The sequence below is a fragment of the Tursiops truncatus genome, chromosome 14, assembly GCF_011762595.2.
Source record: "Tursiops truncatus isolate mTurTru1 chromosome 14, mTurTru1.mat.Y, whole genome shotgun sequence".
NCBI classification, from domain to species: Eukaryota; Metazoa; Chordata; class Mammalia; order Artiodactyla; family Delphinidae; genus Tursiops; species Tursiops truncatus.
This window is the reverse complement of record NC_047047.1, coordinates 29,367,385-29,392,569: the sequence shown is the minus strand read 5'-3', so window position 1 is coordinate 29,392,569 and position 25,185 is coordinate 29,367,385. Positions and strand designations below refer to the sequence as shown.

At 50.0% G+C, this 25,185-nt stretch overlaps 2 protein-coding genes across 5 annotated transcripts; both read right to left on the bottom strand.

The window, feature by feature from the left end:
- Positions 1-466: 466 nt before the first annotated feature.
- CLEC4F (C-type lectin domain family 4 member F) lies at positions 467-11,837 on the bottom strand. Of its 4 annotated transcripts, XM_073791741.1 has the most exons (6): positions 11,094-11,556; positions 10,676-10,771; positions 7,614-8,732; positions 2,701-2,852; positions 1,689-1,807; positions 474-1,034 (listed from the first exon to the last, which is right to left on the bottom strand). In XM_073791741.1, the coding sequence occupies exons 1-6, from the start codon at positions 11,392-11,394 to the stop codon at positions 890-892; spliced, it is 1,932 nt and encodes a 643-aa protein (XP_073647842.1). In that variant the 5' UTR covers positions 11,395-11,556; the 3' UTR covers positions 474-889. The 4 variants fall into 4 exon arrangements, with proteins under 4 accessions (XP_073647844.1, XP_073647843.1, XP_073647842.1 ...); XM_073791742.1 differs by lacking the exon at positions 10,676-10,771 and having other exon boundaries at positions 473-1,034; positions 11,094-11,557; XM_073791744.1 differs by lacking the exon at positions 1,689-1,807 and having other exon boundaries at positions 800-1,034; positions 11,094-11,837.
- A 7,750-nt stretch (positions 11,838-19,587) lies between these two features.
- CD207 (CD207 molecule) lies at positions 19,588-24,862 on the bottom strand. The gene is made up of 6 exons (XM_033838478.2): positions 24,836-24,862; positions 24,271-24,514; positions 22,539-22,913; positions 21,787-21,938; positions 21,002-21,120; positions 19,588-20,517 (listed from the first exon to the last, which is right to left on the bottom strand). The coding sequence occupies exons 1-6, from the start codon at positions 24,860-24,862 to the stop codon at positions 20,280-20,282; spliced, it is 1,155 nt and encodes a 384-aa protein (XP_033694369.2). The 3' UTR covers positions 19,588-20,279.
- Positions 24,863-25,185: the final 323 nt, after the last annotated feature.

The window sequence follows — 25,185 nt, the reverse complement described above, 5'->3', positions numbered from 1 at the left end:
GGGTGCCACACAGAGCGCGGCAGTCTCACTAGGCTGAGGAGAGAAAGATGGGAGTTTGGGGAGACTGAGCATTCCAGAATTGGGGAGCAGAGTGGAAAGGAGAGTAGTGAAGAGAAAGAGCTCCAGAACTTTGCATAGCATTCCCTGGGCAGGCCTACGATGCGATTCCAGTATTTGCTGCAAAATAAAATTGGTCTAGAAATTCTCATTCTAAGCTGAGCTGGCAGAAAGCTGAGTCCCTGGAAGGGTGAATGGGGACAGGAAGAGTCAGAGAAATGGCTCTGAGAGTTAAAAGTCCGAAGACAAGATAAAGCCAGCAACCCGAGAGAAATGAGTTTTTGGAGTTATTTAAAGGGCTGGAAAAATCCAGCTCCAGCCCCACCTTCTACAAAGAAAGTACAGAGAACACCTGGGGTGTCTATGACTTTCTGGGAATTCGTACCCCTCCCAAGTCCCTGTAGTTTGTGTTAAACCTCTGCTGTTTTCAACAAACCAACTGGAAGTTCCTAGCTATAAAGCCCTTAAACAAGATATGCCTGTTTCAAGACAGAAAGTACCCCAAGGGAAGGAGAACCAAGGCAGGGAGCAGCAAGCCTGGCAGCTGTCACAGAGACAAGTCTAAACTTTCCTTCATCCGAGTATTTATTGAGGACCTGCTGTCTGACAGGCCTGTGCTGGTTGCCAAGGGAGATACAGAGGCAAAACAAGGCTCTTGCCTTGAGGAGATATTGCTTGTGCTGGGTCACATGAGGTAAACATGTTGGAAAGATTTTTTCAAAAGGACAGGGCAGGAGAAACAAAGGCCAAGTGGAAGGCCCCAGAGAGCAAGCTGAGTTCAGAGGCTCCCAAGGCATCCTGGAGAAGGGGCTCAGCTCCGCCTGCCTTCAGGCTACATCCGGCCCATGGGCTTCTTGCAGACCCACTGGTAGAGGGCGGTACAGTACATGTCATTCCACTTCCGCTGCATGTGAACACAGTCTTCCGTATGCCCATTCTGGTGTAGCCAGTTGTCCGGCTGATTCCTGTCCCAAAACCTGGAAACAAGAGGGCTTTATTATGCTAGATGAAAGAAGTGTCCCTTTGCCCTGCTGTGGCATAAGGAGCTGAAGTGACACAGGTCCCTAATACCCTGGTAGCCCCAGGATGGGGCCAGTGGTGTCCTCAGGATGGCTCTGCTGAGGTTGTCCTTAGTTACTGAGAATGGAGGGATGAGAAGGGTGTCTAAAGCTGCAAGTCCCCACCCCAGAATTCATATTCAGATACCTTCAGATGGGGACAAAGCTCCCTGGGACCAGGCCTAAGTAGTAAGGTATAGGATAGGCAAAAACAAACAAAACACAACAAAACAGAAAGACCCACTCATAGGCTGCCTACCAGTCCCAGGACCTGTCCTGTTCTGATGCCCCCGTTTAGGGGTCCAGGCGAGGATCACAGCTATGCTGGTGTACACACACATCATACACACACCACACACATGATACACACACACACATCACACACACAATCATATATACACACACATCACACACACAATCATATATACACACACATCACACACACACATCATACACATATATCACACAGAACACTAACACTTCATGGGCAGGGATACACACACAGGACAGAGTCTCTAGCCAGACCTGCCCAAGACAGTGCCTGGGACGGCACCAGACAGTGGCTGGACTCACGCACTGCTCCCGGCACTGTTGAATGGTGTGCCATCCGCCCAGCGCCAGAAGCCCTGAAAATCGCTGTCAGTGAGCCCAATCCAGTGGTAAGAGGCACTCGTGAACTGTACCAGAAATGCCTGTGGAGGAAAGGCAGGGTCGTGTGACCTCGTGTGAGGAGCTTGTTCACCAGGCCGCATGGAAGAGGAATCCAAGCCACGCCCTCCCTAGTCCCAGGGACATAAAGCCCACTTTCCAGGAGCTGGGCCCCCTCCCTATGCGTTCCATGGTTTTCCAGATCTAGGGCAGCAGCCAGGTCACCTCAGGGAAGTCCAGCTCTCCCATGTTGACCTGGTGAGGAGTGTGGCCTTACTGGGACAAAGACAGATCTGGTCACAGTTTTTTTAAGAAGATGTGTTTTACAAAATAGCATGTCCTTTGGCGGACAGACAAGAACAGTCTCAGGAGAATCACAAGGGTTGGACAGGTCTGTAAGTTAAATTTGACCAAACCTACAGTGGGCCCTTGTCAATAACCTTAGTAACTTCTGATAAGAAGCTTCGGCATATGGGCCACTCTAGGGCTCTATTGCCTTTGGTGGTCCTCAAACTCATATGTGTGTCTGGCCTTCCCAAGAAGCCTGCATCTTCTGCTCATGGACCTTCCATAGCCATTAGAGGAACTGACATTAAAATCAAGATTGACAACTAGAGAGGAAGACTGAGAGAAAAATGAGGGAATGGGGAGGGAAGGTTGCACCCAACACACTAAGGGTGCCACCTCCCTCTGCCCTTCCTCTCTGCTGACTCCTCTGGGTGTCTCCCTCATTCACTAAGGACATTGGGGTTTGCTGTCAGTGCTTGTACGTCCAGAGCAAGATGCTCGTCACAATTCACTAAATATTTGCTCCCTGACTGACAGAGGAGGCATGAAGATCTCCGCCATGCCCACTCCAAGAGGGGGAAGGCCAAAGCACCGAAGTCCCTGATATCCCATCAACCCTTGCAACACCACCCAAGCCCACAGCTCTGACCTGCTCCTCCTCAGAGGTCACCGAGGCCAGGTGGGCTCCCTGGGACACACAGAACTGCTCAGCCTCCTGCCAGGTCTTCTTGGCAAAAGAAAAGTAATACAAGCTCCCACTGTAGGACTTCCAGCCTTGCAGGATCAGCTGGAGGAGTTGATCTGGAGCAAAGGTAGGGGAGGAGAGAGAACCAGGAGTTGGCTGTGGACCCTGATCTGTCCAGGGACTGACCACTGAGGGTCACAAGCCCATGCAATGCTTGATGCCCAGTGCTACAGGGGCACGGCCTGGGAGGGTTCACCCCCAGCCCACTGCCCAGCAGCGGCTCAGGACATCTGGCTCCGTCACTCCGGGGATATTCAGACAGCTCTGCTACCCAGCAATGCTCTTTCGAGGCTCCTGCTTCCTAGCTATACTACCCTCTTTCCCAACTCATTGCTATCACCTGACAGTTCTCTGCACCTCGATTCCTGCCATTTCCCTGGGAGAGTTCGCAGCCAACCTGTAGCGTCCCTCATTTCCTTGATTTCATCTCCATCCACTTCAGCTGCCCACACCCAGGACCACACTTGGGACCTTTTCATCCCCTGGTCTGCCTGACCTCACAATTTCAGACTCTAATAGCTCATCCCGTGAGCACACGCCCTGATTCGTTCAGCTGTTTCATCTCTCCTGTCCTGACACTCTCTCTTCTTTAACATCATCCTTATCACAGCTGCTTGAAATGGTGCCAAAATAGACTCACTTATTCATTCATCTATTCTTCTGTTCAACATTCCTCAACTTCTATGGATCAGGGACTGTTATAGAGAAATCAGTAAGACATGATTCATGCCCTCAAGGAAATCACTGTCTAGTAAATGAGACAGATGCTCAAAACGGTGTTGAAGATGCATTGATTGAAAACCGTTGCATGTTAGAGGCACAAAAGAGGGTGTGGTCTATTTCACCTGGGCTGGAAGTGGGGCTCAGGAAGGACACCTTAGGTGAGAGGTCACTTGAGCTGAGTCTTAAAAGACTGAGGAAGAGTGTTCCAGATAGGCAGTGCCAAGGAGAGCATTCCAGGCAGGGGACAGAGTAGTCGCAAAAGCATGAAGGCGTGAAACAGCCTGGCATAGCCTGATCTGTTCAAGTACTGGAACGGTCAGTGCACAAGGGATGGGAAATGAACACGGACAGGTTCACCAGCACAAGATCGCACATCCCATGTAAAGGAGTTTGGAAGATTTTTCCTGTGAGCAGTGGGAAGCCCTGAAGGGTTTTAAAGAAGGATCGTTATATGCTTAGATTTGCACTGTAAAAATGTCAGCCTGGTAACGGTGTGGACGCTCAACAGGAAGAAGGCAATCTTAATCGGGCCAGAGACACCGATTACAACACAACTGCAATGTCTGAATAATAAATGGTGAGTGTGTAAACCAGGGGTTCTCAAAGTGTGGTCCCAGGACCGGCAGCATCAGCACCTGGGAACTTGGTAGAAATGCTGATTCTCAGACTCACCCCAGACCCGCTGAATCCAAAATTGTTTTTTGACAATCTGCGTTTTAACAAGTGATTCTGATACACTCCAAAGTCTGAGAAACAGCAGTCTAAACCAAGGACTAGGTAAACTACAGCCCACCAGCAGCTTCTTTTTATAAATAAAGTTTTATTGGAACACAGCCATGCCCTTTAGTTTACAGACTGTCTTTGGCTCCTTCATCATTACAACAGCAGAGATGTTGCAACAGAGACTGTTCGGCCAAAAGCCCAAAATATCGACTGTGTGGCCCTTTAAGAAGAAGTTAAACCAATGGTTCTTAGCCCCGACTGCCCATTAGAACCACCTAGGGAGCTTTTAAAAAACTCTGATGCCCAGGCTGCATCCCAGAACCACCCCTCTCCCCAAAGAAAAGTCAGAGTTCTGGAGGTTCGTTCCAGGCATCATTCTTGAAAAGCTCATTGGGTGATTCCAGTGTGTCCCCAAGGTGGAGAAGCATTGGTCCGTACCAAAGCAGTAGCAAGATATAGGAGAAGCATTGGTCCGTACCAAAGCAGTAGCAAGATATAGGAGGGAGTTAAGAGGACAGCATAGGAGAGCCATTAAGAAGAGAAGACTTCCAGGCTCCTGACAGAGGGCAGCAGAGCAAAACAGTAGAGTTGGTCCTCAGCGCTGTCTGTCAAGCCCCTCATTTGTCAGCCCCATCTTTTCAGCAGATGCTCCAAACGGCCCCCTCCCTCACAACTCCCTCCCTCTTCTCTCACCAGGGACCTCCTGCTCTGCAGAGACACCACTAAATATCCAGCTCCCTCAGTGTCGTGTACCCACATCTGCAAACCTGGGTGAACATCTACTTCCACACCTCCTCCCCTCCCAGCCTCAGAGGTTCAAGTACTATCCCAACCCTTCAAGGCCAATCACTCAGCTGTGCATTTCATTCTCTCCTCTCTCTCTCTTTCTGTCTCCCCCCATCCACCACTGTCTCCCCAACCCCACCCCACCCCCCGGGTCTCTCTCTCCTTCAATCTCCTCCCTCTTCGCTGGTGCCTTTTTCTGACCCGCAGATCAAGCCTATCCTAATTTAGAAAAACCCTCTCAAGGAAGTACACCAAAATATTAGCAGTGGGTTCTTATTGTAGAAATGGACATTTTTACAGAAATACAAGTTGTCATAGTCTCATCTTTCTATTTTTCAATATTTGCCACATTGTCTATAATTAATATGTAAGTTTTGTGATATTAGTATGAAAGATACAGGTTGTTTTTTAATCCCCCCTTCTACCCTTCCATCCCCTTCACCTTGGCCTCATCTCTCTCCTCTTCTCAGCTAAGACCCCTGAATGACTTGGGCACCTGATCTCTCATTCACGCCCCACTGACCATGGTCTGGCCTCCAGGCCACATACAACTCTCCACTGAAACTTTATTCCAATGACTTACTAATTGCCTGAAGTTAGCGGTTGCTTATTGATTTTTTTACCTGGCCTCTCTTAGATATTTGCCAGAATTAGCCACTCCCTTCTTGAAATGCTCTCCTTCCTTGGCTTCCCCAACTGCACATCTCCTAGTTCTCCTCCTGCCTCTGAGACTGCCTTCTCCAGTATCCTTCAAAAACACCTCTTTCCCTTCTTGCCACCTAAAGGTTGACTTCCTGTTTCCACCCTCAGCCTCCTCCTCACGAAGCGTTTTATCTCATGCAAACTCCCCACTCCCACTGCCACAACCAGAACCAGCACACCCAGGGCTCCTGCATCTCTGTGCACAGCAGGGCCCCTCTCCTACTCTCCAGACAGCCTGCAGATGATGGCCACTTGAATACCCCCAAAGCATCTCAGACTCAGCATGTCCAAATCTTGCTGCTTGTCTTCCTCTTTTATTCCCTGTCTCAGCCTGGAGACCCATCTAGCCAGCCCCCTTGAAGCCCTTCGATAGATCCTCATTTCCTGAAGGACAAAACCCCAGCTCAGGGACTTCCCTGGTGGTCCAGTGGCTAAGACTCTGTACTCCCAATGCAGAGGGGCTGGGTTCAATCCCTGGTCAGGGAACTAGATCCCACATGCCGCAACGAAGAGTTCGCATGCCGCAACTAAAGAGTCCGTGTGCCACAACTAAGATCCAATGAAGCCAAATAAGTAAACATTTTTTTAAAAATTTAAAAATACATTAAAAAAAAAAGAAATCCAAGCTCAGAGGCCTTCCGCATCTAGCTGGTGTCTCTCCAGGTCTGCCTTCCTTCTTCACATAGTGTTTTTCCAGCCACAGTCATCAACCCACTAATGGGTTGTACTCAGGTTGTAGGGTTTTTTGGAGAATAGATTAGAAAATAATATTTTATAATAATAATAAATAATATTATAAAATATTAAAGTAGATTATAATCTATTATAAATAATAGATTATAAAATATTATCATTCGTGTGGTAAAAGTTTTGCTTTCTGAAATGTGTGTGTGTGTGTGTGTGTGAGTGTGTGTGTGTGTGACACATAATTACACTGGGTCACAATGTAAGATGGATTTCATGCTGTAGTTACATTCAAAACAGTTTGAAAGCCACCACTCTGGCCCCTGCCTACTGTCCTTTCAGCCTGTGCCTCATCAACCACCCACTTGGCCACAGTCCTGTCAGACAGAACTGCCTGAAGTTTCTGGAACCTCATGGTTCACATCTCCATGCCTGTGACCTGCTGTTCCCTTATCCTATCTGCTTGGCGAGCACCTACTGGTCCTTCAGGACTCAGTTCAAGGGCCAAATTACCATCGAAGCATCTTTTGATCCTTTCTCCCCCGGAAGATTTCCTCCCCCCTTGGAAGATCCTTGTCTACACCAGAGGACATCAGCCCGGTGAAGATCCCTTCTTTTCCTTCTTTTTTGCTCCTCCCCAACCCCAGTTTTTAGACCTGCTCCCAACATAGCACCTCTTATGCCTTTTGTGCAAGGCTGCTCTACCCGCCTGCAAGCTTCAAGGGTAGGCATCACATCTTGTTCATCTTTATGCTCCTGACACATCCTAGGGCCTCAAAACATTTTTGTCAGATGAATGCAAGAATGCTGGGTACTTAGTTAAATGCTTTATATGTGTTAACTCATTTGATCCTCACTGGAAGCAGATATTAGTGTCTCCACTTTGCAGATGAGAAAAGTGAAGGTCAGAGAAGGTGAACAACTTGAGGAAAATCACAGCATCTGGGCTAGCAGGAAGACGGAAATAAGGCCCTGCTAGCACACTCTGTCCCTGTTACACACCTCCACCAGATCTCATTTGTTTCCCAGATGTTTGTTTTGTCACTCTGGTCAGATGATAAGCAGGGATTATGCCGCCTTTGGTGGGGTCCAGACCCTCTCCAGCACCCACACTTCTTCCCAGGGGGGTGCATGTAGAAGTAATCAAAAGGCTGAAGGGACAGGAGACTCTACCCTCCCCAGCCCCGCCTCTAACTTACTTTGGGTCCTCTGGAGCTGCTCCTGTGAAGCAGACGCTGCGCGGAGGGTCTCCAGGCTACCCTGCTCCTCCTGGATTTTCGTAGTCATTGCTTTGGTGTTCTCCAAATCCTCTTTCAACCTGTGGACCTCAGCTCTGGCCTCCTGCAGATTTCTCTCTAACATCTGGGTCTTGGAATTTAAGGCCGCAGCATCCTTCATTCCTTGTTTTAAGGTCTGTATCTCTCGGCTGGCGTTTCTCAAAAGACCATCTAACACCTGAATCTTGGAACTTAAGGCAATGGCGCTTTCTAGCTCTGTTTTTAATACTCGCATCTGAGCGTCTGTCTGTTCCAGGCGACCATTTACTGTTTGGGTCTGGGCAGTGACAGTTTCCAAATCTCCTTTTAACAGGCGAATCTCATCACCAGCCCTTTCCAAATGACCTCTTAATACCTGAATCTCAGCACTGGTGTTGCCTAAACTGCCTTTTATAAAGGTCTGGGTCTGGGAGTTTAAAGCATTTGTATTTTGCAGACTTCCCTTTAGCTTCTGCATCTCAGCAGTAGCACCTTCCAAACTACTTCTTAAAACTTTCTGCTGGGCCCTTAAATCATTGACACTATCCAGATCGCCTCTCAAAACATGGATCTGGGCATTAACATTCTTTAAACTACTGTTTGCCAATCGGACCTGAGCATCTGCCGTTTCTAACCCCGCCTTCAACACCTGGATCTCCGTGTTGGCATTTTCTAAGCCTCTGCTTAACATATGGAGCTCAGTGCTAGTGTTTTCTAAACCGCTTCTTAAGAAACTCTGGATCTGGGAATGTGAAGCTTGTGTGTCTTCCAGATCTCCCTTTAGCTTCTGCATCTCAGAAGTGGTCCCCTCCAACGAACTTCTTAACATCTGGGTCTGGAAACTCAAGGTGCTGGCATCCTTTAAGATGTCTTTTACCATCTGGAGGTCAACACTGGCATTTTCCAGATGACCACCGAGCATCTGGATCTGAGAACTGACATTGTCCACCCTGTACGTCAACATCTGGATCTCCACGCTCCAGGTGCTGGAATTCTCCACATGCCCTTTAAACATCTGGATAGCCTCTTGCAGCTCTGCCTCCCTGCCAAAGTGGTAGGGATCTGGAGGGAGGAAATGGAGAAGGCAGCTAAGAGGCCCATTACATAGGGAAGCCATTCATTACATGGGCCAACCAGAGTGTTCTTAAGATTTCCAAGGGAAATGTCTATGAGTTCTCCTCAAGAAGCCTGTAGCCACCCAGACCCTGGGAATGGCCGCCTGAGAATGTAAACCCAAAAACGAAATAAAGGCCTACTTAACTATCCCATGTGAACTGGGGAGCAGAAGGATTGAAATACTTGCCTACTGGATTATTTTGCCATTGTAATTGAACTTGAAAATAACTGATGCTATCATTGACAGCTGTTGATGTTTAATTCCACTGAAATTTCACCACTAGATGGGTCATTATGGTAAAGAAAATAGGTAAGAATAAAGCCCATATTTAGTCCTACACTGTATTTGTACACTAAGCGTGAAGCCTCTTGATACACAATTTTTACTACCTAAAAAACATGTAGGCCAGGGCTTCCCTGGTGGCGCAGTGGTTGAGAGTCCACCTGCCGATGCAGGGGACGTGGGTTCATGCCCCACAATGGTGAGAGGCCCGCGTACCGCAAAAAAACCCCACAAAAACATGTAGGCCACAAATATAGAAATTTTAGAAAGTTTCTGATCACAAATCCATGGGGTGAAAAAAACAGAAACAAAATAAAATAGGTACCCGTGGAGGAAGCATTCTGCTCAATCATAAGGCTATGGTGGAAGTCCTCCAGGTGACACTGAACCCTGAGCTGCAACAGCCTTTTAAAGGGCTGGCACCCCCAATGTTATGTAGGGCAAGGGTCCCTATAGAACCATTTGAGGATGTGGGAGACCTGAGTGAAAGGCTTTGGTCATTGGGGTCATTCAAGGAAACTCTGTAGCCCCTTCCATCTGCATGGCTTTTCCCACCAAACCCACCTGCCACTGTCTCTGGTTCTTCTAACACCCTCTGTGAACCTCATGAGCTAGGACGTAAGTTCAGACATTCATGATGTGAGGCTCCCATTCCAGCCTCCTTTCAGGAATAGGGAGAAGAACCCAAGTAGGCAAGGACCCTTTCTGGAGGATTCCTGCCCTATTTCTAAAGCCCTGCCTAGGTAAGTGTGTGAGACCTCAGCCACTGTGCTGAGGTAAGACCAGAAGGGCCTTAGATCAATGGAACAGAATAGCGAACCCACACATGTACGGACAATTGATTTCCAACAAAGATACAAAGGAGAAAGGATAATTGTTTCTACAATTGTATACCCATATGCAAAAAGAGAAAATGAACTTCAAACCAAACTTTGCATCATTATTCAAAAAATTAACTCAAAATGAATCATAGACCTAAATGTAAAACCCAAAAACTATAAAATTTCCAGAAGGAAACATAGGAGAATGTCTCTGTGACCTTGGTATAGGCAGATTTCTTAGATACAGACCAAAAGGACAATCCGTAAAAGAAATAAAAAGTGGATAAATTAGACTTCAGCAAAATTTAAATCTTGTTAAGAGAATAAAAAGACAAACCACAGACTAAAAGAAAATATTCGCAAATCACGTGACCGATAAAGGTCAAAAAAAGAGTATGTACTATAAATCCTTTCATATAAAACTCTAGAAAAAGCCGAGTAATCTATATTACAGCAAGCAGGTCAGTGGTTGCCTGGGAACGAAAGGAGGATGACAAAGGGTACAAGTGAACTTTGCGGGGACGGTGTTGAATATGTTCATTATCTTGATGGTGATGATGTTTCACGTGTTTATACGTATGTCAAAACTTAGTTTGTAGGCTTTAAATATGTATACTGTATTATGTGCCAATTATACCTCAAAAAATCCATTTAAAGAAAAAGCAAGATAATGCCTTTCTGTGAGGAGCGTGGCCCTGAGGGTATCAGGGAAGAAGCGTGTCCGAAGGGTCTGGGCATCCAAGGTCCCAGCTCCCTCCCACCCACCCCCTACTGTGGCTACTTACAGTCGTGTGCCTTGAGGAACTGCCCAGTACTGTTGTGTTCCGGAAACTCTTGGAGCGAGGCGTATGTCTCCAGTGCAGGTCTTCGGTGCTGTAGAGCTGAGATACCCCATTCCCAGGTCGGCATAATCCCTCAGCACTGAGCCTGGAGGAACAGGCTGCCCTACCTCCACTCAGGGTTCCAGAGGGGATGGGGGAAGACGGCACCAACGACCCCTCAGAGCTCCCCTCATGGGCCTCATCTCTTGGGAGGTTCCCCTTGGACAGGCCTTGGTCAGGTCCCAGGAAAGCTCTGGTTCGGGCCTGGGACTAGAGGTGGAGTGACCCTCCTGGGAGTAGAGGGCGTACATCTGGGGCGCTTTGGGACCTTGAGGCAGGAAGGAGAGAGAGTCAGCCGAGTTCGGGTCACCTAGGAGCTTACCCACAACGAAGAGAGCCACAAGAGAGGAGACCACGGTCGCGGCCAGAAAGGCCAGGATGGCCTGCAAACGCCTCGGCATCTTGGGGGCTGCAGGAGCCACTGCCCCGGGGTCCAGCCCTGCAGGGGAGAAGCCAGGGTCCGGGACGAGACTGTGCTGTGCGGGCAGACAGGCTCCGCCTCTTGGACTCCCTCTCCTGGCTGCCCGCTGGGGCTGAGAACACTTGCCACACTTAACCTTGGGGAAGGGCAATGAGTGCTCGCAGACGTGCACCAGGGCTCGTGGAGGCTGTGGTAGCAACATAAAGGCTAAGAGAAGACCACGGCCTGGAGCCTGGAAGGCGTGCACAGGGCACAGAACCTGGCACAACCAAGGTGTCGTTTGAATGAAAGCAGAAAGAAGGGAGGGCAGGAGACCCAGCAGGAACTCTGACCTCAGCGCCCCAGGGCCAGCCTTTCTCCATCGATCCTGACTGTGGTGAGACGCAGAGCCCTTGGGGGCTGACATGGGTCAGTCCTGGAGCCTCCCTGGCTGGGTCAGAAAGTCCCCCATGGGTGTCCTAAAAAGGCTATGCCTGGGAGTCTGGGGGCTGAGTGTACAGGGAAACCCACTACAAGGGGGAGAGACGAGTCCCTAAGGCCTCATGGGACCAGCCCAGTGTGCAGAGATGGGATTCAAAACCAGTCCCCCTAAATTCAAAGTTCACTCTCTTTCTCTCGCCAGGTTGCCATCCCCAAGGAAAAGGGTCCGGGGAGATTTCACATGGAGACTGGGTGTGGGCCGCAGGCTCTCTGTCCTCACCTGCCTCACCTTCTGCCCTGCCTGCTAATTCTGGAAGCTGAGCCAGCACTGAGCCTGCCAAGCAGGGGCTGAGGAAACTGGCGGGGGGCTGGGGCCCAGCAGGCCAGTCCCTGGCGAGGACGGGCTGGGGCCCCAGTTTTCTCACCTCGGGAGCACAGGGAGACACTCTGGTTGCCTGTGCAGAAGTGGACCTCGTCACCCCTCATCTCTGCTTCCTTCATCCTCCAGTACTACTCCCTGCCCCGGGCTCCTAAAGGTCACGCTGCGGGCCAGCAGTGGTGGGAAGTGAAGCTGCGATACCCGGATTTATATGCTCCTGAGTCATTCCTAACCAGCTCTGCCTGCCTCCCTCCGCTGCTGACTTTGCAGAAGCGCCCCATCTGGGCTCTTCCCCTCAAGTCTCCCAGGCGCCAGTCTGCACCCCCATTCTCCCGCTCCCTCCGCACCAGCTTCTGCCCTCCCCTCAGGCCCGTCCTCCCCCTCTCCGTGCTCCAGTGTAGCCCCAAACACTAACCTCTGCCTCAATGTCACAGACACTTTTCACCGGCCACTTAGGAGGGGGTCAGGGGTTCTTTCTCAGCTTTGCAGAAAAAACATCCTTGTGACCCATGGCTGACTCTTAATCCCAGCCCCAGACGCTCTTAAATAACAGGAGGTCAGGTAAGGGAGGAGGCTGGGTCAGTGTAAGCAGGTGTTTGCAGGTCAAAGGAAGGGCTGAGGTGACTCTCTGCCCACTCAGGACCTCACACCTGGCATGACAAGAAAGGGATTCTAGTGGAATAAAAAACTTATTTCGTCTCAATCCCGGTCCCTAGAACAGAGCTCCTAAAACGCTTGGAATTTTCTGAGAGACAGGAGTGTCTTTTGTTATTCAAAACAAACCCTTTTCAACAACACTTGAGTTTATGCTAACAAGGGAACTGAGAATACACCCCTAGTTAGCTTCTAGATGGGAGATAGTCTCAGAAAGACTAAACTCTCACCTCTCTTATTGGGTTATAAAAGCTCATAAACACCAAGAGAGATTCAAGGAGTTTTCAAGAAGTTTCCTGGCTGGTGAACACGCCTACATACTAGAAGGGCGTTGCACCCCACCTCCATGGGGACAGAGGCTCCCATGCTGCCAGGCCCCTTCTGTACCTCTGTACCCCTGCATGGGACCCTTCATTTGTATCCTTCATCGTAAACTTTAATAGTAATTACAGGGCTTCCCTGGTGACGCAGTGGTTGAGAGTCCGCCTGCCGATGCAGGGGACATGGGTTCGTGCCCCAGTCCGGGAAGATCTCACATGCCGTGGAGCGGCTGGGCCCGTGAGCCATGGCCGCTGAGCCTGCGTGTCCGGAGCCTGTGCTCCGCAACGGGAGGGGCCACAGCAGTGAGAGGCCCGCGTACCGCAAAAAAAAAAAAAAAAAAAAAAAAAAAAAAAGTAATTACAGTGTTTTCCTGAGTTCTGTGAGTCACTCTAGTGAATTATCGACCTGAGACGGGTCATGGGGTTCCCCAGATTTGCTGTCGTCTGGGCAGAAGTGTGGCTGCCTGGAGAGCCTGCTTGCACCTGGCATCTGAAGTTGGGGTGGTCTTGTGGGACTGAGCCCCTCACCTGTGGGGTCTGTGCTAACTCCAGGGGTGAGTGTCAAAATTGAATTGAATTGTAGGACACTCAGCCGATGTCAGAAAACACCACACATCTAGTGTCAGAAGTGATGTCAGAAAATATCAAAGAGGACCTAACGTAATCCAAGATCTCACCTCAAGCTGACTGCATCCGTGCTCCCCTCAGTTGATCAGGTTCAGGACTAACTCAGAAGAAACTGCAGGGTAAGCCAACGTGCTGCTTTACAATGAGACCTGTAACTCCCAGGAGGAACAAACACTGCGTCAGGGGGTTCCTGCTGCTTCTGGACCAAGACCTAGGAGTGAGCCATCCCAGTGGAGCTGTGCAGCCCCAAGTTCCCACCCCCATGGGGGTGACCAGCTGGACAGAATCAGTAGCCCCAATGGCTAGTCAAGGCAGCCCTCCTGAAGTCTGTTCTGAGGATGACGGTAGATTCTCGCTCGTCGGTTCCCCATCAGTCCAGAGTTACAATCTTATCGAAATGGATCACATTTTCTTTATCTCATGAAAATCTAATTATGTCTTTGTCCCCTATCTCACCAGCGGCCCATTTACGAGATGTCAGTTTCCTTGCAAGTTGCTTGTTCCATCCAAATTGTGTTGATTTTTCCCGTTTTCACCTTCAGTCCCTGCATCTTATTCCCACAGTGTTTTCCCAAATGCTGGAGTCAGCCTCCCATAGGGCCCCGAGCACCACCTGAGAAGCCCACCGTCCGGCTTCCATGGTGGAGAAGCCACACTGAACGTTGCCTCCTCCTGCGGCCAGTCCAGGAGAGCAGCTTAGGTCCAGCAGGAGCCTGTGTCATGGACGGCCACTGTCAACGCAGCCACAGCCAGCCGGGAGCACAGCTCGTCGGCAGGGCGAGGAGGGGCGTGCCTGCCTACACCCAGCTCCTGATGCTATGGCAGTGTGTGTGTGTGTGTGTGTGTATATGTGTATATATGTATTGTGTGATATATGTGTGCATGTGTATATTTGTATATGTGTATATTTGTGTATTGTGTATCCAAATATTGCGTATATGGTTATGTGTATTATGTGTATATGTGTGTGATATATGTGTGTATGCATATATGTATGTGTGTATACGTGTGTGCATGAGTATATTGTGCATGGTATGTATGTGTGTGTGTTTATATGTGTGTGTGTATATATGTGTGGTGTGTGTATATGTGTAGGTTTATGTGTGGTGTGTGGTGTGCATATATGTGTGTGTGTATGTTTATGTGTGGTGTGGTGTGTGTGTGATATGTGTGTATGTGTTTATATGTGTGTGTGTGTATATGTGTATGTGTGTATATGTGTAGGTTTATGTGTGGTGTGCGTATATGTGTGTATGTGTGGTGTGTGTGTGTGTGATATGTGTATGTGTTTATATGTGTATATATGTGTGTATATATGCGTGGTATGTGTATATGTGCGTGTGTGTGTGTGTGTGTGGAGAATACAGAGCCACCATCCACAAGCCTGCTACCTCCTGCCAGTTGAAAGCTGAGCAGATAGGAGAGGACACAGGAAAATGTGAAGTCCATAACAGCACTGCCTGAGACCCCAGGAGTGTCCAAGTGGGAGGGGAGCTGCCAGAGGTACCCTCCAAGAGGTTTGTAAGAGGCCCAGGGGAGCAGCAGAAAAGAAAGGGCCTGCCTTGGTTTCTGTTTCCCCACATACAGGAAGGGCCCACGTCAGCCCTCTCAGGAGCTGTTTCCTCCTGGGCCTGAAAAGCTGAGAGAACCTCAAAAGCAGAACTTTGGAGAACCCTTGCTCAGCTAGAAGGGCGAGGTCTGGGCCAGGAAGGGGCACAGTCCTCCAGGCTTGATCAGCAGGACTCCTCCTCTCGCCCCCTTCCCTGTGCCCAATCCCCTCCCCACTCCAGGCTCCCAGCTCTTACTTCTCCCACAAGAACATAATCTGCTAGCAGGAAAGAAGCACCAGGAGGTTTCTAATCCTTGCGAGAGGTTTCTCTGTTCTCTGGCCAGAAAAAATCAAATGGACATCTTATACATTAACACTTAGAACCACTCATTGGTCAGGACCTCTCACAGGTTGGTTGTCCCTGTCTCTGCTGAATGGTACAGGGCCGTCCTCCTAGAGATGCAGACCCTTAGCTTCAGACACCCCAGAAGTTTTTGATCAGCCATATCAACCCCTGACAACACAGGGTGAACAGCTGGGAGTGGCTGATCCCACAGTTTCGATGGAAGGAAGAGACCCACGGCTGCAAGCAGGGCCCTGGGCAGCTGTGAACTAACAGTCTCGCTCCTTCAGGCATCTCTCCCGGGATTAGTCTTGAGAACCATCCTGCCTTCGTGCTCAGTCTTCTGGCAGGGGTGAGGCTGAGCCCGTACCCAATGCCCAGGATTAAGCCTATGGCTCAATCAACATAACCCATCTCCCTGACCTCCATTACTGCTTCAGGGCTGGGCATGTGACCCAATGCTGGGCTTTTGCTGAAACTATTGGAAAGGGGAAATTCTTTCCTCTGAAGTTACAGAGCTGTGAGGTTCTAAGCTTGGAGCTACCCAGATCACCACTGGGGAGAGTCCGCCTGGCATCAGCGCCAAAGCAGAGGCAGCCAAGGGCAGGGCTGGAGACAGATAGCTTTGTGGCATGATGTGAGAAAGAGAAAAAAAGAAGGAAGGAAGGAAGGAGGGAGGGAAGGAGGGAGGGAGGGAAGGAAGAAAGGAAGGAAGGAAGGAAGAAAGGAAGGAAGGAAGGAAGGAAGGGAGGGAAGGAGGGAGGGAGGGAAGGGGAGGGGAGGGGAAGGAAGGGAGGAAGGAAGGAAGAGGGAGGGAGGAACGAGGGGAAAGAAGGAAGATAGATAGATACATAGATGCATAGACAAATAAAGCATAAAACAGAAAAATAAAATATTATAGCATGTACCTGCTCACAAGAGCTAGGATCAGTCAGTCAGTAAGAGTGGGTCAAAGATTTTTTCTCCTCTTCTTTGTATTCAAATACAAAAATATAGATTTTTTCAACAGCATTTCATTGCAACATTCAGAGAAGGCATGTCAATCATTGTTAGCCTGCAGAATCAGAAAAAATGTATAATACTATAATAAAATAAATACCCAAGTTGGATGAGACAAAATTCTCACCCATCCTTGGCTCCCAACTTTCCAGCTTATAATGGAAACAATCCTGGAATTTCATTAGACATATTATCGTGTCCATGACCTGAGACAAGGACTAAAGCTCTGTCAATGCTGGACTTCTTGGGTAAGGACCCACTGCCAGCAGAAGGGCAGGTACCCGTGTAGTGACCTCACTGGAGAGGTAAGCCCTGCCTGCGGGGGTAAGTGAGCCAAGGTCACACGGCAAGGCAAAGCAGCAGCCGTCCCAGTTTCCTGAAGGGAGGAGGGCCTGGCAATGCTACACTGGTTGGTTACAGAGTGGGGCACAGCCTCCAAATAAAAATACATCCTCACTGACCCAGGCTCCTTCAGTTTGCAGAAAAAGCAATGAGCAGGGTCATGGGGGCAGGTCGTATCGCAGGATACACGTGCACAGGACCCAGGAGTGTCAGGAGGGCTGGACTGCTTCTGAGGTGATTCCAGGAACCTCAGCAGCCTGGCTCTTGGGCCTTCACTCTGCTGCCCTCCCCTCTGTGTCTCGCCTATTCCCCCCTCTGCACCATTCTCTTTTCTCTGCCAGATATATTCCTCATGTGCTTTGCTTCTCTGCCTCACAGCTTCCGCGTATTCTTAGTTTCTGCAGGTGCCCCATGGTGGCCCCTCCAGCCTTTCTCTAACTCAGGGCCCTTCCAACTCAACTTCTCTCTGTTAACTGCCTCAATCCCTGGGTATTTCCAAGTTCAAATTCTTTTCCAGAGAAGTGTTCAGAGAGTCCCATTCATCCCTTCACATCAGGACCAACCAGAGATTCCTGGCCAGCCTTGTTCTTATCACTTCCTATTTACCCCAGTGGTGAGTGTCTTAGTCAATTCAGGCTGTTATAGCAAAAACATCCCAGTCTAAGAGGCTTACACAAGAGAAATTTCTTTCTCACGGTTCTGGAGGCTGGGAAGTCCAAGGTCAGGATGCTGGCAGACTCAGTCCCTGGTGAGGGCTATGTTCCTGGTTTGCGGATGGCTGTCTTCCGTTGTAAACTCACAGGATGGAGAGCAGACAGAGAGAGGCAAGTTCTCATGTCTCTTCTTTTAAAAAAAAAATTTAGTTATTTACTTTGGCCGCACCAGGTCTTAGTTGTGGCCCGTGGCATCTTCGTTGCAGCATGCGGGATCTAGTTCTCAGACCACGGATGGAACCCAAGCCCCCTGCATTGGGAGCATGGAGTCTTACCCACTGGACCACCAGGGAAGCCCCTCATGTCTCTTCTTATAAGAGCACGAATCCCATCATGAGGGCTCCACCCTGGTGACTTAATTACCTCCTACAGGCCCCATCTCCTAATACCATCCCAGTGGGGGTTAGGGTTTTAACATATGAATTGTGAGGGGATGCATTCAGTCAGTGAGGGAGGCATCTCCTGCCCCAAATAATACAAGATGGCCAAACACATGACATCTGACGCTGGGCAGATAATATTCACAGCAGTTTACTAGTCACATACTGTCACAGTCCGGAGGAGGACACTGCATACCCTGCAGGGCCACACGGGGGTCACACCCAGGAGCAGAGGGAACCAACAAGAGCCGTGAGAGGCCGGCTTTGCAGCAACAAGAGGATAGTGTGTCCCTGGTTCTGCAGGAGGATGTGATGGGCTTGTTTGAACAGTTTCTGGACTAGCAGGTTAGCGGAACCCAGTAGGTTGAAGACTGGGTGGAGTGCAGCTGGTCCAGTTAAGGGGAATTGGCCAGGTGTGGGGACATATCTGGTGAGAGCTGGGAAACTCAAAGTCAGGCTTTTGAGGTCCTGTAAGCCTCAGAAAATATCATGGCAATAAGTGAAATTTTAGGCCTTACAATGCAAGCCTCTGAAACCGCTGCCCTGGTGACAAGTGCCCACCTCAGGGAAGGAGCTGGAGCGTGGGGCAGGGTCACGTGCTACTCAGCGTGGCAGCCCAGACGTGGCGACTAACACGCCAGGCGTGACAGCAAGATGGAGAGCAGTGTCATGTTTGGACACACAATGGGATAGTTCCCTAGAGGCAACCCTGAGCCCACAACTTGTATTTCATTTCTACATCAGCTTGTGCTGTGAGCACATAGCCGACACTGGGAAGAAATAACATCCTCCCGTAACTTGCTACTTCGAATTATGAAGAGTAGAAACAACCAAGTATTTCTTAGAGAAGACATAGATGCCTTCCATGCCGACACATCCACCCCTGTGAACTTGCCCGTCTTCACTTCCCTGACGCCCTTGCCCCCTCAGACCTCAGATGTCCCTGGAGCTGGCCTAACAAATGCTCCCTCGTGGACGCCATTGCTGACTGCCCATCCCTCGTCCATCACCATATTTTAAAAACCCCAATTGTCCCATGTTCCTTCAAGATTCCTCCTAATGCCCCTGACCTTAGCCCCGACCCCTTTGCACCCAGAACACCAGGCTGCTGGTCACAGTCACTGAAGGAAAACGTCCCCTCCCCAGGACCCTAAAGAGGACACCTAACTAGGACCCCAAGGAGGGGAGGACCGCTCTGCTGAGCCCACCCCACACTCACACCGCACCCTTTCTGCTTCCTCTCTGCTCCTCTCCTGTCTGGTGCGGGCCTGGATTCCTGCCTCGGCCCCTGGATGGGGGATTTGGACCCGATGTCTGTGATCACGGTCTCTGTGAAGAGTGGGAAACCTGATGTGTCTCCCCATCGGGAGCAAAGGCAGAGAACAAAAGATGGTCCATGAACATCTGGGAGGAAAGACCACCAGGAGGGTCGTGACACTGCAGACACTGCAGTGTTAGCTCTGCTGCATTTCAATAAAAGCCAGAGATCAGTACTACTCATACTTCATGGCCTTTCTGGGGCTGGAACATTCCTACTCTGTTATTTTGAACCCCCAACTGTTTCCTGAGGACACCCCAGAACTTCATGTCCGGGAGAGCAGATGTTGTTCCCCGCACATTCACCTGTACCCGCGGGAAGAAAACAACAAAAGAGACTGACCTTTTCCCAGGCAGCATTTTATTCTAATGAAGCTCAGAGGTGCCCTCTTCACTGAAGGCCCCTTCCCCTGCCCTCTGGGGAGAGAGGAGATGCAGAAGAAAGAGGAGGGGAGGCAGAAGGGCTCGGCAGACGGACTGGGTCCCAGAGTTTAGCGAGTGAGGGGGAGGGAGAAGCGCATGGACGCTGGTCCAGCTCTAAGGAGACACATTCCCATTTCAGCCCCAGATCTGAACCAGTCAAGCCCGTCCCAGGGAGGAAGGGTCTCAGATCTCAGAGGATGTGGATGTAGGGGGCGATGGGTACATGACATGAACAGGGTCTCCAAGAGCAGAGCTCTTCCCACTGAGAACACAGCCACCTCAGCAGGCAACTGGGAATTCTGGGGAGTCAACCAGAAAAGCCCTGAGTCTCAGTCTCCAGACAGTTGCTTGGGTGGTCGAAGCGACTTTCATGCAGTGAAGATGAGGCTTCTCTGAAGGGATGGGACGCCCCAGGGTGCTGCCCCAGATTGCAGGTTCTGATTCACCTCACTGGGTGAATTAGTGAACTTCTAATCCTCTCCACCCTCAGCTCCCATTTCAACCCAAGATCTCCTTTCCATTTCAGCTGACTCTGTGGGGTCAGAGAACTCCTAGCCAAGGCAGATAGACTCCCGGATGCCTTCAAGACAATTTCGAAACAAGAAAAATTAAAGTTCAAAATCACCCTGGAGTATGAAGGAGAGAGCCGCATTTCCTTGAATTCAACAAGCATTGGAGTTTAAAGTTCGAGCTTGGGGGCCAGTCCTGACATGGTTCTGATGGCGTGTAGGGTCGTTCACAGATAAAAAGAAATTCATTGTCACAGGAGGCATCATTCCATGACTGCGATGAGGACATCTTTATATCGGCACAGTGTTCATTGTTCCCAGTGTTGTTGGGCTCACCTGGAATCCAGAACCTATGAAAGGAAAAAAACAAAGAAAAACGTATTTCCAATGAATAACTGAGAGAGTTCAACCCCAGCTTTGGTGCCGGTTGATAGCATCTCAAGTTTTCCCATGCCTGAGAGGAAGGGGACCAGTGATCTGTCAACCTCTAAGCCTGCAATCACCCCCCAAGTCAGGGCCACACCAGCCCACAACTCTCAAGGCCCTACAGGAACACACAGTGCAAAGACCTAAACTTAGAACGAGGTCCCTGCCAAGTCTGGGTGGACGGCCATGGTGCCAAACCCCAGAGGGCACTGAGAGGCCATGAATTTGTCCCCAGTTTCACGGCCAATTAGTGGCAGAGGTCAGCTAGATCTCTGTTCAATGCTCCTGCCGCCCGAGGATGGGGAAGAATCACAAACCCTGTGGTCAGTAGGAACTATCACTCCACTCTTCATGCCCTGGCCCTGGCCCAAGAAAGTCAGTCTGGGAAGGAGGGTTCTTGGGGCTTACTTCACACTCTGGACCTTGTTGAACAGCGAGTCATCCACCCAGTACCAGTACCCCTCACTCCCTGCTTTGCTCAGGCCGATCCAATAGAGAAGTCCGCCTGCAGTCCTGTAGAGAAACTCCTGCAGAGAGACAGAATGAGCAGAGGTGCTGCCACGACTCCGAGTTGGAGCATCTGTCTCTCTGGGTGTTCTTCACCCATCCTCAGCGACAGCCCCTGAACCCACAGACACAGGGTTAGGACTCTAGACTCTGACTCCAGAGCCCACGATCTCACCTGCTCTGCTAGCCCACCTCCAGATGAAAGGAGCTCGTTCAATATTCTGCCTCAACAGGTACGGGACTTCTTGGGTTAGACAGTGTCATTAATTCTATTCACAAATATTTCTATTTTCTGGGCACATGGAAAGATTGTACTACCCTGCCCTCTTTGAAGCTACAAATACTGCATCATTTATTTGGTCAATGAAATGTGAGCTGAAGCGATGTCCGTTGCTTCGAGCAGAAGCTTTAAGAGCCAACACACAATGTGCCATGTTCCCTTTTCTCACCTCAGCAATTGTGGAAACATATGTTGAGATGAAATCTCCTTTGACCTAAGCCCTGAGTAACCACAGTGAGCAGAACCCTTTGCTGACCCTCATTGGACATGCAGTGTACAAGTGAGAAGTAATTCTGAAGAATTACTGATATTTGGGGATTTTTGTCACTGCAGCATAATCTTGCCCATCCTGCCTGATACAGCTACCTATACACCCCTTTCCTAGAGCCCACAGGACAGCACTCACCTGTTCACTCTCTGAGGTCACTGAAGTCAAGTGTGAATCCCTGGACAAGCAGAACTGCTGGGCACTGTACCAGGTCCTTGTGACTTGAGAAGAGTAATAGAAGTTCCCCCTGAAGTACTTCCAGCCTTGAGAAACCATCTGTAGGATGTCATCTGGAGAACAAGAGTGAAATATGTACTCTGGTGTTCCTGTTTTCTCTGGTGCTGGCTAGGTAGGGATCCTTGAGTGGGATCCCAGAGACAGAGTGAATGGGGCTGGGCTCTGGGGGTCTTTGGGTCCTTGTGTAGGAGCTTGGGGACATTCCCTCAGATCCTGAAAGTCTGACTGAGATTGGTAGAGTCTCTGGGCTCAGAGAGGGGAGAGCGAGAGAGGCTGAATCAGGAATCTGTCTCTCTTGTGAGGAGGAGTAATTTTCCATTGGCCATCACAAGTGTCTGAGCCCCTGGGCTCTAGGTAGAGACTAATGGAAAATGGCTGGCTTTGGATCAGGACAAAGAGACTCCCTAATGCCTTCATAGTCTATGCCTTGGTGTGGGAACCCTGGCTGGTCCCTAGTGCCTTCTCTCCTGAACAGCCCCTAAGCCCTCCCCAAACCCAGTGCTGAGCCCTCTCTTCTTAACTTTCCAGCCATGGCTGCCCTGCTCCTCTCTCCCTTCCCTTCACACACACCAGCCCAGTGATGTCATGCCTAAGACTGGCAAGGTCCCACGGGCCACTGGTCAACTTGCAACGTTCTTTTCTGAGTCACGTACTTTGCTGTTGCAACAACTGGCTGATATTCTCCAAACCTCCCTGGAGTCCCCGGACCTTTGCGTTTAAAGCACTGGCTTTATCCAAATCTCTTTTTAGCTCCGGGATTTGAGCATTGAACTTATCGACTTCTTCCCAACTACTTGTTAGCATCTGCAGCCGCGCATTGGCTTCCTTCACGCTGGTTTCCAACCTCCGGATCTGAGAACGCACACGATCCAGGCTGGCATTCACCATCTGGACCTGAAAGCCAGCTGCCGCCACGCCACCTCTATTCCTCTTTATTTCAGAGCTCAGGGTGCTGATGTTGTCCACACGACCTTTCAGCAACTGGGCATTGGTCTTGACATCCGATACTGTGCCCATAAACCAGGGATCTGGATATGAGACAGTCAAGAGGTCAGCCAAGGGGATCCCCAGGGACTGGAGTGGGGCTGTTGCCAGGGTAATAAAAGGAAGGGGAGGGAAGGGATGGGCTCAAGCTTCCCAAGGACCCAACCCAAGGAGCAGTTGCCTACCCTCCACTCATTCGTAATGAATTCATTCAACAAACATGCGATGGGCGCCTTCCGTGCACCAGGAACTCTGGGAGAGGCAGATCATGCAAAGATCGACAAAACACGGGCTCTCTGTTAGAGACTCTCACGGGTAAGCAGAAGAGGGGGTTAGAATCCAGTTCTAAATTTTCTTTGCATGTTCACGGCACATTTGGTAAAGGGATGCCTTCAAACACCACTTTGTCATATTTCCCATGTCCCTCTAGGCCGCACGGCTTATGACTACCCATAAGCCCCTCGCGGCTATGGAAGGGAGAGCCTATGCAGACTTCTAATCTGGAGGTGATCTCTTCTCCAGAGAATACAAAAAGGGAGAATTACGAAACCACTTCTTCTCTTCCCTTGTCCCACCCCCTGTCACACTCTGTTCAGGCCACAGGCCACAGAGGAAACCAAAAATAAGCCAAGTGGGCTCAAAGCAGAGGAGACTCTGCTCAAGTCCAAGACCAAGTCCAAGTCCAAGACCAAATATGTCCCGAGGCCTTGAAGGGAGAGTGCAGATGTTCCCTCCACCTGCTTTCTGGAGACCTAATGAGAGGAAGAAGAAGCAGAGGCCATGAGGCTTGGCAAAGCCAGAAGAGGGAGAAAGATACATCACACATCCAGTGAAGAAGTAGGAAGTCTCCCTTGACATGACCTTTGTGGGAGCAGGAGAGTGAAGAGAAGGGGTCCTGTGGTGGGGGGGCAGTGATCCCTAACACTAACCCTAACCCTAACCCTAACCTGTTGGCCAGGTTCTCCATCTAGTCAGTTAGGGCTGAGGATACAGTTGGGACACCATCCCTTGTGGGGTCAGGAAACATCATGCTCACTGTTGGGGGCTACCCACAAGGCTCTCGATCAAAGGGACACGAAACTCAGAGAGGAAGGAGGAAATGACACAGGATGAAGATGGGCGAACATTTCTTGGGGACTAAAGAGCGTGTCCTAGAGCACAAGCATGCTGATCCCCGTCAGGAGAATCTCCCCAGAATTGTAAAGGAAGGAGCAGCAGCTGATCTTACGGGGGACGGCGGGGGTGTGGAGGTGGGAGGGGACTTTCTGACTGCACGTGGAAAGAGGGGAAACAAGACAAATGAAAAAGCCAGAGGCAGGAGAGACCACCAGAGAGCGGGGGAGAGAGGGAGCCGACTGGCCATGGAGAAGGATGGAGCCCAGGTGGAAGCTGAGGACTTACAGAGAATGGCCTGCAGCAGGACGGAGGCGACCAGGACCAGCATCAGGAAGATGACTGCAGCACGGACTGTGAGAAGTCTTCCCAGAACCAGAGATGGACGCGTCTTGGGAGGAGGCTCTGCAGGAAGAAGAGGAGAGCGTTTGTTGGACCAGCAAACTGTGGGTTTGGGCACAGAGCCCTGAGCAGATTCTGCACCGTAACCCTCCTGGCACAGGTGCTCCCGGCCAGCTCTCTCCCCAAAGTCCTTTTATCTAGAGGAAAAGGGAAGTGACCCCCAGAAGTCATTGTGTTATCCCAAAGTTCCCCATTCCTGGCTTAAGCACCTAGGCTACAGCTCGGTCCTCTCCTCAAGGGCCTGAGCTTTCAGGAAGAGGCCATTTGTCATCTTCTCCAGGGGGTCTATTACATGGGCACTTTAACTACCTTGTCCTCAGGCTAAGCTTTTTCTAAGACGGCTCTCATCCATCTTCCATCCTGCCTTCCATTCACCCCACAAATACATATTGAATGCCTTCTAGATACCAGGCACTGTGCTAGGACTGAGACACAAAGCTGAAGAACTCACAGTCCTTGTACTCAAAGAGCTCACCATCCGGCAAGAAAGACAGACCTGAGCAAATAAATTACAATACAGGGTGATAAGCATAACGATAGAAGAATATGCACAGTTCAAGGGAAATACAGAGACTGGAGTAATTTTAAGAAGTTCCGGGTAGAGGGATTAACATATTGGAAAGTATGGAGTGCCTGGCAAATTATAGGTAGTTTGGCACTGTTGGAGTATAGAGTATCAATATATGACCTGAGCAGGGAGGGCCTGGGCTAAGGAGGCACCTGGGGTCAGATCATAAAGATCCTTTTGGGTCGTGTTAAAGAGCTTGAACTCTGGCTTATAGGTGATGTGGAGCCAGTGAA

Coding starts and splice junctions, on each gene's coding strand:
- CLEC4F (XM_073791743.1), bottom strand. CDS start 11,598: ATGTCAGCCCCCAAGGGCTCTGCGTCTCACCACAGTCAGGATCGATGG. Junction 10,772..11,093: donor TGTGGCTCTCTTCGTTGTGG/GTAAGCTCCTAG, acceptor GGGGTATCTCAG/CTCTACAGCACCGAAGACCT. Junction 8,733..10,675: donor GTTCCTCAAGGCACACGACT/GTAAGTAGCCAC, acceptor TCCTCCCTCCAG/ATCCCTACCACTTTGGCAGG.
- CD207 (XM_033838478.2), bottom strand. CDS start 24,862: ATGGTGAGCTCTTTGAGTACAAGGACT. Junction 21,939..22,538: donor CCAGTTGTTGCAACAGCAAA/GTACGTGACTCA, acceptor CTTGTTCTCCAG/ATGACATCCTACAGATGGTT. Junction 20,518..21,001: donor AACAAGGTCCAGAGTGTGAA/GTAAGCCCCAAG, acceptor TTCCTTTCATAG/GTTCTGGATTCCAGGTGAGC.